Below are 13,267 nucleotides of genomic sequence, written 5' to 3' on the forward strand. Positions count from 1 at the left end.
TCTCGGGGGCCGCGGACTGCGCTGTGTAGCTCCAGGAGAGCTGTGATGAAGGTCGGCCTGGGCAGGGCAGTGGGACGCGGACGGTGACAGAGGCCCGAGGCTCCTTGGGTGGCAGGGTCAGTGGGACATGGTGGCTGCCAGGTGTGGAGAGGCGATGAGACCCGAGACGCTGAAGGAGGCAGGGCTGCCGGGCTGGGCTCGACCCTCAGGCACGGCCCGCCACTCTCAGGGCCTGTGTCTCCTCCCGGGGCCGGAGCCCCACCGGTTCACGTCACCGGGGTCAGCCAGGGCATCGTGGCTACACAGCTCCTGGGCTTCCCGGGCTTGGCCATTTCCAAGGCCAGCCGTAACCAGGGAATCAGAGCATCTCAGCACGAGTCACCGCTGCCACCTTGCAGGACGAGTCTAGGGCACCAGGGGCTGAGAGCGCGTGGGAGGCATCGGGCACAGCCCACATGTAGTGTGGCGCGCCGTATGGTACAGCAGTAGGGCTATGGCACCCACAGGTGCAGGTGTGTATCACTGGCAGGTCGTGGGTGCTCAGCCAGTGGTGGCCCTCACTATCCTCTGTTGACCAGTTTGTGGCTTTATCCTGTTCTGACCGCATCTCCCCAAACCTGGCCCTCATCGTCCCCACGGCGCTGGGCACCCAGCCTCTGAGCCCCCCCAGATTCTAGCCCTTTCTGCTGCCCAGACACCCCCTACGCCAGCCTGGCTCTGCCCTCTCCACCCTTCCCAGGAGGTTGGTCTCATTTGCTGTGCCCTCTTACCACAGGTTACACTCACGATCAGGGTCCCTGAGCCCTCTGAAAGAAGCCTTATCTGTCCCTCTGTCCCCTGCCTCACCTCGCTAGCCCCTCCAAGTCCAGCCTCTTCCTTAATCTCTCAGCCCTGGCACTGCCCTCTGATCCTGTAATGCAGGACCCGGAAGGCGTGGCGAGTGTCACTTCTCAGCCGAGCACCTTGCTCATGCATTGCGGCCGCCCCCTGCCTCAGAGCCGCAGTCCTGGGAAAGCCGAGCAGTGCTCAAAGCCAGCCCCAGTCTAGCTTCTGTCTCCGTTTATTTCCCTTCTGCCTGTCAGGCCCTCCTCCTCTAACCTGTGAACGCGAAGAAAACCCACCAGGAACATCCCCTTCCTCCACGAAGCCCTCCCTGACTGCTCCCGTCCGTCGCTCCCATCCGAAGACCTATGGCTCCTGCATCCCTCTAGATCCCCTACCTTCCTGCCTTCTTCATTGTGGATTGTAGTCATGTGGGTGTGCTGGAAAAATGTCCCTAGACCGTACGTGCCGGTGGGCACACACCACCCCGAGTCGCTCTGGAAAGCCCTGCTGCCTTGCAGCGAAGCAGACGGTATTAATCTGAATTGCATTATCCACACTTCCCAAGACGAGCCAAGTCAGAGCCATTCAAATCAGGGACCAGGAGTGGGATGGAATTCTCCGGAAGGCACTGCAGAATTCTTTCTCCAGCGGAGCTGCCTTCGTTGATGAGGGCTGGAGCAAGTATTAAAATTAATTTGCATTCCCGGAGCATCTAGTTAGGGAAGTGACCCAGCAGATACGAGATGGCTGGGAAAGTCATCACAGCGAGAAAAACGTGCCGCTCATCATGCAGCCAGCCCAGCGCTGGCCGCCACCGCCCCAGTATCGCCTGGTCCGAGCTCATGAATGTTTTTCCATAAAACATTTGAATAAATAGTTGGGAGCTGTTCTCCCAGTAATACTCACAAAGGAATTCTAAAATGTGCTTATCAGCTAAAAGTAAATTGTTACTTCATCAGTCTGCAGAGAAAACAAGAAGCATGATTTAGCCGAAAGGCGGCTCCCCTCATTCAGAGACCTTTACGTGCACGCTATTGTTAGTGTCCTTCCCGGGCCGGTGACGAAGGTCTTGTGCTGTGTTTTTTTTTTTTTAAAGAAACATGGGAAGACAGGATTAATTTCTGTTCGTTGATTAGAAGTAGACTTGAAGGACAGGTGATCTCTAATTAACGTCAGGTAAGCACAGAACTGCAGACTGGCAGGGAGAATGACTTTACGAAATTGTTCTTTCCCCGGTCACCTCGATTTCCCTTTCCGAGTGATTTCCCTTCCATCCTACGCGGTAGTTCAGTAACGAACCTTGCGGTGACATGGAAGCCGCATGCAGTGACGTGCAAGCGACACGCAGGGTCACGATGCCTTGGCTTTTTCCTTTATCGCTCTTAGTGCCGTCGGTCAGTGGTGCTCCGACCTGAGCGCGCATCAGACTCACCTGGAGAGCTGTGACAGTGCAGACGGCCGGCCTGGCCCCAGAATTTCTGATTCGGGTGATCCGGGGTGGGGCAAGGAGTTCACATCTGTGACGAGTTCCCAGGTGATGCTGACGCCGGTGGTTCGGAAACCGGCAGGTGAGCAGAAGCTGCACAGAGGACACTCGTGTGAAAACAGAAGCCCCACTGTGAGAACCGTGACTCGAGGTTGCGGAGAATGGAAACCACTGACTCCATCAGCAGCGCAGGCCTCAGGTGTCTTACGTACTTACTTTGGGGCCTGCGGTCAGTTACCGAACCACGAGCCCCCCACGTCCTCACCTGTAAAGGGGAGCGGGGACCTGCTTTACTAGGTCAGAGTAACATGAGCCACAGCCTGAGCTGGGGGCTGGCGGGGACGCTTGGGGAACGGTGGTGGTTGGTGTCCTTGCTGCCAGTGGCATCTTCTCGGGTTACAGAGCACCTTCACGTGGCCCATTCCCAAGACCCCCATGGACCTCTAAAGCAGACACTGTCCCCCCACTGAGCAGGAGCGCAGAACCCCGGAGCTTGAGCAGTTTGTCCAGGGCACACAGCTGCCCAGCCCAGGCATCCACTCAACCCGGTCTTCAGATTTGGACCCCAAATGGATACCTTGCGTGGTGCGGAGGGTCAGGCAGGCAGAGGGCACCATCGAGCGTGCATTATGGTGTTTAATTGACTAATGCTGGTATTATGTTACCTACACAGAAAGAAACTCTGGATTTCCTGCCATATTTAAGGAGGTCACTAAGGATGGGGGTTATTGAATCCTAGAAGCCGGGTGCAGCCACCCGCCTGCCGCCAGTGTGCCTGCAACCTCATTGCAGGAAACGCTGCACATGGCCTTGCCGGCCGCGGCAGGCACCCCGGGAGACGCACGCTTTGGGCTGCTGACAGGAGCCCTCAGCGGGTGTTCAGGGTGTGAGCTTCTGGTCTTGAGCGGAGATCTGGTTCACTTGCGAGTCTCCTCCGATCTTGCGGACACCAGGATGGCCTGAATTTGCACGGTGGCAGCACGTTGTTCCATGTGTCTGTGGCATCCTGCCACGCTGGCCACCTGCAGGAAAGAGCCACCACTAAGACGAGGCTGCCTTCCCCCGCGGTCCCCGGGCTTTCATGGAGGCCGATGGAGAGCCTGAGACTCCTTTGTCTCCTGCCTCGTCTCTTGAGGAGTAACCAGACAGTAAATGGTTAACGCTTGGTGTCCTTGGCCGTAGACGGAGACAGATGTGAATGGACGGGACCGGTGGTGGTGTTAGGGGTGCAGAGCAGGCAAACAGGGAAGAAGAGATCCCCTTTGTCTTCCAGGGGTTCACGTGCCACTCGGGGAGAGAGGTGGCCAGGCCGACAACTGTAAACCAAGTCTAGCTTCATATACAAGACCCCAAGGGAGAGGGGAGGACACCAGCTGGTGACAGTGCCCTTGGGTCCAAGAAACAGAGCAGGATGAAACCAGGGATGACATTAAGACTCACTTTTCTCCGAAATTGTTTTTCATGGACACGTTTGAGTTGGAGATCTGGTCGCACTGGTTGGGGTAGCTGAAGCCCTGGCTCCAGGCCTTGCTGGCTCATGTTGCATTGAGGTCTCCAGTACGAAGATCTGTGGGGAGGAGCATGGGGGACCCTTCTCACCACCAGCTGCATCCCAGAGGGACAGACCCTTTTCAAATCTGCCTTTTAGCTCCCAGCCCCCTCGCCTTTCACAGAAGCCCCGAGATACATGATCTTGCCCTGAACAAAGGACGAATCTGCACAGGAGCTGGGCATCCTGTGAAGAGGACGGTCCAGTCCCCTGTGGCCAGGAGCCCTTCCTGCCTTATTTCTCAAACTAGGTGTGCAAAAAAGGAATCGAGACTTCCGGAGACCTCTGCTTTGCTTTACTTTTCATTTCTTAATTCTGCATGCCTTCGCCAGAAGGATCAGAGAGCTCTATTGCATTTCCAGTTTGCGACATCAGCATCCCTCTCGTGCATCCGGCCGATAATTGGCACACGCTATTTTCATGGCAATGCCACCACCTGCCTTCCAGGCCCCTGGGACAGGCTATTCACCATGTAGAACTGTCATTCAGGCACAGGATGCCGCAGAAGGCTAGAAGTGATTTTAGAAAAATGAGACTGTTCATCCAGTACAAGATTTTATCACAAGAGCACTTCGGATGCAAACCACCTACGCATCTCCTAGCTGGCCTGGCCCAGTGCAGTGTGCAGAGTTTGATTTCCGGAGGCCTAATTAGTCCAAAGTAGACCACTCTGATGCTTACGTCAGCGAACGAGAGGCCCCACTGAGGTGAACTGAATAGCAACGATGTGCAAGTAACTGGATTTAACTCCCGAAGTCCGTGAGGCAATCGCGCGGTGTCAGGACAGCCAGCCGCTCGTCGGCTTCGAAGCCTGGCGTAATAAACAGCCTTGCGACCTTAGACTGCACACGCGCTGGGGGCTTGTTCAGGGGAGAAACCCTCCAGGAGATGTCCTGCCTGAAACACACCCCCATGTATTCCTCTGAGGAGGCTTGGTCTTTACTAGAAGATTCTGGGAGGTGTGGACTTGGCATCCACGCTCCAAATTGGCTTGTTGGCTCCTGGCTGGATTCTCTCTCCAACAGGCGTCACTCAGTTTTGCTTTTTCTAAGGGGAAGCAGGCTTCTGGAAGATTCTTCAAAGTGCTCAGGGTGACTGCAGAAAAGTAGCTCTGGGCGGACAGCGTCCTAATAACCCCGTGAACTTGATTATCATTTAGATTGCTTGCTCAATGGTGAAAATGAAGCTTTGCAATCAGAGCTGCAGATAAGGCTCCAGGGACGAAAAATAGAGCCGAGGCCCCATAAACTACCAACCATGGCAGCATCCAGGTGACCCTTGCTGCCTCCTGGTGACACTGTCAGCTGTCTGAGTGCTGAGGCCACCTGTCCCTGTGTGTGTGTGTGTGCCCGTACACACACGCGTGTTTCCACACATGCGAGGTGAGGGGTATAATAAACACCATATGTGTTTATAGAGATTAATGAGACGATGGGACTTGGCGTTTACAGAGCAGGCTCGGAAGAACCCGAATCTTGGTAGCTGGGTGTTCGCTGACTTTTAAAACGGCAAAGGCTCATGCAGCTGTCTGGCTTTGCCAAATGAAAATAGTAACAGGCCCTACAGTTCAGATACAATAATGGACCAGACACAGAGATTCAGGGCTAAAAAAAAAAAAAAAAAGGAATACAGAAATGGGCAATTTACCTTAATAATTTTATTGGGGGGAAAAAAACCAGGAAACAAACACCTCCTCTGTTTAATGATGATGGGTGGCGCAGGCGACCGCAGCCCTCCTTCCGCGGCATTAATCGATTCGAATCCACGAAGCTTCAAGGAAAATCCATAAAAGACCCATAAGCGAACTGAAAATTGTTCTCACCAGTCACTTTAATTTTATAAAGGCAGAATTTCCGTTAAAAGAGAATTGATAGATGGAATTTCGCTCTATTTTTGAACGAAGCGCATGTAGGACGGTTGACAGTTTCCATCCCATGAAGCGAGGTCCCCAGTGGGTCCTGCTGCGTGGGTCCTTGAAGAACCATCTGGACGCGGGCAGGCCCCCGTGGGAGTTGCGTTTCGGCCTAGGCCACCCTTTCAGCCCTCCTGCCAACTGCCGTGGACACCTCTTCTTCACGATTCAGCTGGGCTGTGGCCTGCCCCTGTCCCTGGTGGACTGGCCACGCCCCCACGAGTCCCCTCCCTGGGGGCTGGCCCCGCCCTCACCAGCCCCCTCCCTGTGGACTGGCCACGCCCCCACGAGACCACTCCCTGTGGACTGGCCACGCCCCCACCAGCCCCCTCCCTGCGTAGACACCAGTTCTGGTGCCTAAAGGTCTATTCTCTGCTCTCGCCCAGGGCTGAAGCCCGTATGTCTTGTGTACCTCCGTGTCCCTACGGCAGAGCACCAGTAAGGCGACAGCTTGGCTATCACGTCAACAGTGACTCAAGGCGGAAGCCTGGGAGCCGCCCGAGGCTCCTCTTCCGGCCCCTCAGCCCACGTCGCTCGCGCTCAGTCCTGAGACCCCAGGCCTCCCAACCCTCGGCCTGCACCAGGCACTTGGTCTCTAAACGCTGCCGTCTCCAATTCACCAGGCTGCAGCTGCCTGATCCTCCCCGTCTCCCGGGTCATGGCTTAAATATCTCCTCCCCCGGGGACCCCTCTGGCCACCCCAGGCCCCCTTTACTGTGCGGCCATGTTTCGTTGTCTTCAGAGCTCTCGTCTGACTTTGTAGCTGCTTTGTTAGTTATCTGACCCGATCCTGAACGGCGGCGGTAGCAGGATGGTGTCTTAACTTTTTCTTGAGCCCTTCCTGGAGGCGTGATTCTTGCTCATTAAATGTGGAAGAAAGGAGGAGGGGCGTGAGAGCGAATCGGGTCGGTCTCTTGGGAAATGGGCTAGCGCTCGTCAGGGCTCCCAAAATATGGAATCTGCAACCCAGTTACCAGCGTGCGCTGGTGCTGAGGCTAAGAGCGTGGGTGGACGGGGCTGGGTGGACGCGGCTGGACGGACTTGGGCTGAAACCCAGCTCTGCCTCTCACGCATTGTGTGAACCCCAGCAGGAGACACTTGGCCCTTTGACCTTCCCTAAAATACAAAAAATCACGGATTTGTCACAGGGTTGGTATGAAGATCAACTGAGATCCAGTAAACAAACGCCAGCAGCGTTGTAACGAGATAGTAACACCGACCCCTCAGGTTTGCCCCTGCCCCTCGCCGTGTCCCGCTCAAACTGCCAAATGGGGTTCTTCTTCCTCCACTGAGGGGACGCATGCTTTCTTTCAAACAACTTCCTCCAGGGGGTAGGACCTCCCTCTCTCTTTCCTCAGGCCAGAAGGGGCCGGGCTTCATCAGATGGGCGTGGCGCTGTTATGAAGCCAAAAAGTCGCAAAGTGGGTGGTGCAAACGCTTCCCCAGGGAGTGGGGCGGAGCCGCGGGCGGGGGAGCGCCCTCTGGGGCACAGATCTGCTTGTGTCGCGCCCCTCAGACTCTACACTTCTGCTGGGGCGCAGCGGGCAGGGGGGGAAGGGGTCAGAAAACAAAACGGCGAGGTGTCAGATGGCTCCTGTTCGCTTTCGTTTCCTCTTGGAAATAAAACCCAAGCTTCGTTGTGGTGTCAGGTGCTCTGAAGAAACAAACTTGAAAAATAAAAACAGTCCCACAAAAACAAAACCGCAAAACGAATTTCCGAGATAGATCACTTGCCGTTGACTTGAGATGATAAACACGTTACAGAAACACAGTTTTTAACATTTTTACACCCTTGAAACGCCGTCCATCTGTCCGCGTTGGCCTCCCCCTGAACTTGAACTTGAGCGGCCCCTGAGGAATGCTGACCCGGACTTGAGTCTGACTCGTCGTGGGAGGTTCCTTCTTCCTGCCGAAGTGGGGCTCTTCGAGCTGTCACACTTCTGCTTGCCCAAGACCCTGGCCACCTTAAGGTGACACCGTGTCTTAGGAAGTGTCACTGGGATTTTCCTGAGGCCCTGGGCTCTGGCCTGGCCCTGTTTAGAGTAGAAGCCAAGGTGGGCATGGGGGGGAGCGTCTTGGCAGGTCGCAGTCTCATGGCGACACTGACTGCTTCTTGCCCCCGTGCCCAGTGCCTTTCCAAATGCTGGGGACAGCGTCCCTGTACTGGGAAAGGGCATCTTTCTCCTCTCTCTTATTTCTCCCTTGACTCTCGTCTTTTAAGTAATGGTGACTTTTTTTCCCCCGTTGTGTTAAAATAACTACAGACAGAATACAGGCTCGGCCCCCGTGTTGTTTCCACGTCGTGCGTGAATAGCTGTGCTATGTTTCTCCAGAGGGGAGGGAGGTTCCAAGCACCCCATCTGTAACCCCCGCTTCTCGTACCCCTGGAAAATCCTGCCTCGTCTCAGGCCTGAGGAGTCTCCGGTGGCCTCTCTGGAGGACTGAGTGAGGGGCCCAGGTCCAGGTGGGGGTGTTCGATGGAAATAACGCTGGGCTCTCCCCTGGGAATTACAGGGAACCCACTTCCGCTCTGTGATCCTGAGCAAGGGTGCCTTGCTCAGGATCTGTAAACGTCATGGTGATTATAATGTACCCTGACATCAGAAAGCATTCCAGACCCAGTGATTTTTAGCCACTTTCTCAGTCAAAGGGCACCGGACTGTCGTGTTGTTGTCCTTACGTTTTCTGGCACTGGTAATCCATCTGTTAGAAAGGATGCGAACACCAAGCGTCCCCAGTGGAGCCTGGAGTTGTGCGTGAAAGTTCTGCTGTCAAAATGTCCCAGCGACGGCTGGGAGACGTCCTTGTCCTTAGAGGCACCAAAAACCTAGAGCGGAGGCATTTTGTGGGTGGGACGACCTCACGCCCAGGGCCTGCACCCCAGTGACACCGAAGCACATTTAGTGCCACCAGGCACTTCCTCCAGCAAACCACGACTCGCCGTTTCCGAATGAAGCAGGCGTCGGAGCTGCCGTTCACGTGGCGTGTCAGATGCCCACCTCGTGCTTCATGCCTTGTCGCAGGGTTGTCCAGACCGATCTGTTGGATGTTGATTTCAGCACCGCTGCTTGTGATGAGCCCGCCGAGCCCTGCAGCGTTGGCAACGGGCGGGGCTCAGATTAAGGGTCAATAACAGTGTGTGTGCCTGAGTCCACCATAAGGTTCTCCAGAAATGCACGACATCTGTGCCTTCCGAAATTAATCCTCTTTCCATTTTCTTCCAGATAACTTGTTCAAGCCCAAGGAAAGGTACATTTCGGAGAAGGAGATGCACCTGAGATCCAGGAGGTACTTATTTGGCCGCCGTGTGAGTGGGAGGCGGGGTTGGGGGACAGCGGAGGGGTGGGAGCGAGGCGGCCTGACGGGCCCTGGCACCGTCCAGCGCAGCCAGGGTTTCTAGGCCCACGTTTAAGGGTCCGAGGTCGTCTTGGCCGTGAATCTGAAAGTTTGGCTAAAAGAAATACAGCTGTCGAATCGCACCCCTGAACGTTAATGACGTTCTTGGAAAAAAACCTCAGGAAAGTGGTGGGTCTTGGATTCCGAACCGATCCAGTCATCGGTCTCCAGGAGGCCCCAGGCTCATAACGGGAGCGCCCCGCACGTCCCCGCCGTCACTGCGGCTGGCGCCGCTCGTCTGTGCGCCTTCGACGGTGGCTTTACGAGGAGCAGAGAAGCAAGCATTCCTCCTGAGGGGGGGCAGGGCCCGGAGTAAAGGGGCCCAACGTGGGGGCCAGCGGAGCCGCAGAGCGCCCCAGGCGGCTTTCCTGGCCCTCCTTCCCCACCGGCTGGGCGGCCCTGCTGCCAGTGGACGCTCCCCGTCCGGCTTGGCTAGTCACCATTCTAGACGCCCACGAATTCTCCCCAACCCAATGCACTCAAAGGCTGCCACTCATTCTAGGGCCTGGGCTCCAACCGAAACGGAGTAACACAGCAGTGTTGGCCAAGTTCATGCAAGTAAAATGTCATTAATTTATAATAAAGTATCTAGCACTGGGAGGAATTAGAATAATTAAACCAAATTGATAGTGCACTTAGAGAAACCATTGAACTAGGAAGAATGCGTTTCTGCCCACTTCAGGCACAAAATCTCTGCTTTTACCATGAGGATGTTGTTTCCGTGATCATGAGCCAGCTTTGGCCATCTGTGGGGCGCCTCTTTGTAGATAAGTGGAAGGGAGGAGGAGAGGGGCCACCCCGAACGACCCAGCTGACGGCGTTCTGACTGGGGATTTTAAAGGGCCACTGGGTTTTGAGACTTGCTGTTTCAGAAGGTGCAAAGTCGTGCATACCTCATACGCAAAGCATTCCTTTCCAGTTCAGCGAAAAGATTGGGCCAAATCCTCCATTCTCATTCCCCAAACCCAAAACTGCAATGACGGATCCTTCCAATTATAATAATCGATCTCAAAGCGGCGTCTGTGGACAGAGTATCATTTTCCTAAGGAGGAAACTGAGGTTCGGACGGGTCCAATGAGCTAGGTGATGCTTCCCCAAGTCGCTGCCCCCAGCCCCAGCCGGGATCCAAGTCCCCTCTGATGGAGTCAGGAACGGGGTTTTCGCTCTGCAGTGTGGCCTGTGCCCTGGGTGGGCTCTGAGACCTCACTCACCCACGGAATCACACTGCTGCTTTCTTTCTATTATATATTTTTGTTATTCATTATATTGCTATATTACATTTTCATTTAAAAAGTTCCAGTAATGGAGATGAAGCTAAATCCCTCATGACCAACTATCCCTATGCCCGACTTTCCCAGCCTTGGTGCATCTCCAGATACCCGGTTATCAGCCTCCTGGGTATCCTTCCAGGCCTTTCTCTGCCTGAAATAGACTTCTTTTTGTACGTAGATAGTTATCTAACTTTTAACCGTAAATGGGGTCATACTAGGTATCATCTTTCCGTAGGTTGGCCTTTTCTCTTTGCGTCTGTGTGGTCTCTCTGTCCGGAGATGTAGATGTGGGTGATCTTCCACGTGGGTTTTCTCTCTCTGTAGAGTGTCTATGGTATGGACATGGCGTGTTTATCTAAGAAGCTCTCTTAACAAAACACTGCATCAGAAGCTCCTGGGAGAGACCTAGAAGTTTTCTCTTAAACTCCCCACGTGATCAGGATGGTCGACATCCGGAAAATGGGTGGCCGAGGGTCGGAGGGGTTTGTACTGTGGAGCTTCAGGACATCCCGCCGTCCTCCTGGTCCCTTACTGTCTTTTCTAGAATATCTCCTAGAAGCGGCACCATGTGTTCATTTATCCATTCAAACCACACCGATGCCCACAGCGAGCCGGCCTCTGTGCTAGGCACAAGCATTTCTGGGTCACTCTGTGCTCCACGGAGGGGGACGCTCAGCCGGGCCGGGGTCCTGGCGTCTCACGGACTCGAGATGGCCCGCAAGCAGCCGACCTTCCCTTTGACGCGGGGAAGCCTGCTCAGGGTCCGGACGCAGACCCACAGCAGGCACACGTCCTGCCACCTACCATTCGCAATGTTTTCTGGATCTGTTTCAGGATCTATAACAACTTGCCGGAAGTTAAAAAGAAAAAGGAGGAACAAAAGAAGAGGGTGATCTTGCAGAGCAACAGGCTCCGCGCCGAAGTCTTCAAAAAGGTAATGGCCTGGCTGCCGGCGCGGGGGGCCGGGCCTGCGCGCATGCGTGATCCTGAAACAGGTCCGGCGCTCAGAGGCCGACTCTGAATTCACGGCTTTGTCTTCTACTTCCCTAGCAACTGCTGGACCAGCTCCTTCAGAGGAATGCAGTCTAGCCGCAGGCTACCCCGCCGGCCTACCCCAGACCCGCGATGACTTGATGACTTCGAGCACTGGATAAACCATTAAACTTAGCTTATCGTCATGACGTCAGCCACTGATACTCTTTAATTTTCTTTTTTGCGTAAAGGAAAACCTAGCTTCCTGAATTGCTGACCCGAACCAAGCAGAAACAATAAACCCCGAGGAAGTAGGTCAGCAGACGGGTGGGCGACCACGTCACACACCCCACTAGACAGTCCCTTCCCTTCTTCTGAATTGTCCTTTAGTTTCTGGTTTTCTTCCCCCGCCGTTTCCGCCCAGGCAGAAAGGCCTTATACGCTCACGTGGGCTTAGGTCCCTGGGGGTTATTTTTTTTGTTTTCATCGTATTTCTGGAACCCAAATCCATCACTTTTTAAATACCAATCTCAACTTCTGCCAGTTCTGCCGACCCCAGACTTCAGGTCATCACACGCCGCGTTTAAAATCTCTCTGGATGCGTGAGCCACGCGGTACTGGGAGCTGACTTTGGAAGTGTGTGGGGGGGTTGCTGTGCCAGAGAGTGGGGGGCTAGCTGTCCGTGTCCCTGTGGCCAGGGATAATCAGAGCAGCCATCACCACCCCAGCCCACTCAGTGCCTTTCTTCGTTTAGCAAAAGAGCCTACGTCCATGGAGGTTCTCAGGGCAGAAAAGGCTAAAAATACCTAGAGGTGACCTCAGCGTTTCTGCAAACCCTGCCCCCCGAGGAAGAGCCGTGTTGCCGAAAGTGGCCGGACGGCTCCCAGACTGCCATTATTCTTCCAGCATTTATAGCATTCATTATTTATACAAGTGCATTTCGGGAGTTAAAAACAAACTAGTTTTTATCAAAAATGAAAATAAATGCAGTTATTACAAAAATTAGAGTATTTCTGTCGTGCATTCTGTGTTGCATGGCGCTCAGTGCGAGACGCTGCCAGGGCCCATCGGGAGCCTCCAGCAGCCTGGTCCTTCCTGACGCCCTGGGGGAGAGCACCCTCTCCAGGGAGCTGGCACGAGAGACGCTGGGAGACCGCTGAGAGCATAGTTTGGGGTCCTGAAGACCCCGGCTCTCACTAGGAGTCTCCCTAGGAATGAGAAAGAGGTTTGGGGGACTAAGCAGGGGACCTGGTGACACCTCTGTCTCCTTCCTGCCCTCCACCCCGCCTCCCGTACTGCATACACAGTCCTGTCTCCTAGGATGCCCTTCGTTTACGAGTCTGCGGGAACACTGTTTAAAAACTCAGCCTCCGGGTTCTCCCCGACAGCTTCCCCCTCTGGCCGGGCGTGCAGCGAGGCCGGAACTCTGCTCTCTGCTCCCGCCGGGTCCCCCTCTGCTGTGTCGCCTGCATGGGGCGACCTAACAGTGCGCTGAAGAGCAGACTCTGGGGTCACGTGCTGGCTGCAGGGCTCCCTGGTCTGCACCCTTGGGCAGGGGTGTCAGCTTGGAGCCAACCAGGAGGAGGAACCCACACGGTAACTTGAATGGGGAAGTTTAACGCGCAGAACTATTACCCATAACGGAGGATGGGCGTCCCGAGGACTGGCTAGAGCGAAGCAAAGGGAACGGGAGAGAACTCAGTGGGGCCAGCCCCGGGGAGAGCATGTCCACCCCTGGGCTGGAGCCCGACATTGCGGGAGAGGGCGTGCTCATAGCTCAGCAGGTGACAGAAGTCTCATGGTGCCATGCCAATGGAATAGTTGAAAATGCATCCTCCGGGACTTGCCGGACACAA

At 55.0% G+C, this 13,267-nt stretch overlaps 1 protein-coding gene across 2 annotated transcripts in view; it reads left to right on the plus strand.

Moving 5' to 3' along the window:
- CUNH10orf90 (chromosome unknown C10orf90 homolog) overlaps positions 1 to 11,625 on the plus strand; it is a 181,023-nt gene extending 169,398 nt beyond the window's left edge. For both annotated transcript variants that reach the window (XM_025047552.1, XM_025047553.1), the window contains 3 exons: positions 8,997 to 9,060; positions 11,274 to 11,373; positions 11,490 to 11,625. In XM_025047552.1, coding sequence (XP_024903320.1) covers positions 8,997 to 9,060; positions 11,274 to 11,373; positions 11,490 to 11,528 — 203 coding nt within the window. In that variant the 3' untranslated portion in view covers positions 11,529 to 11,625. The remainder of the gene's footprint in view (positions 1 to 8,996; positions 9,061 to 11,273; positions 11,374 to 11,489) is intronic.
- Positions 11,626 to 13,267: the final 1,642 nt, after the last annotated feature.

This window comes from Pteropus alecto, unplaced genomic scaffold (assembly GCF_000325575.1).
Source record: "Pteropus alecto unplaced genomic scaffold, ASM32557v1 scaffold74, whole genome shotgun sequence".
NCBI classification, from domain to species: domain Eukaryota; kingdom Metazoa; phylum Chordata; class Mammalia; order Chiroptera; family Pteropodidae; genus Pteropus; species Pteropus alecto.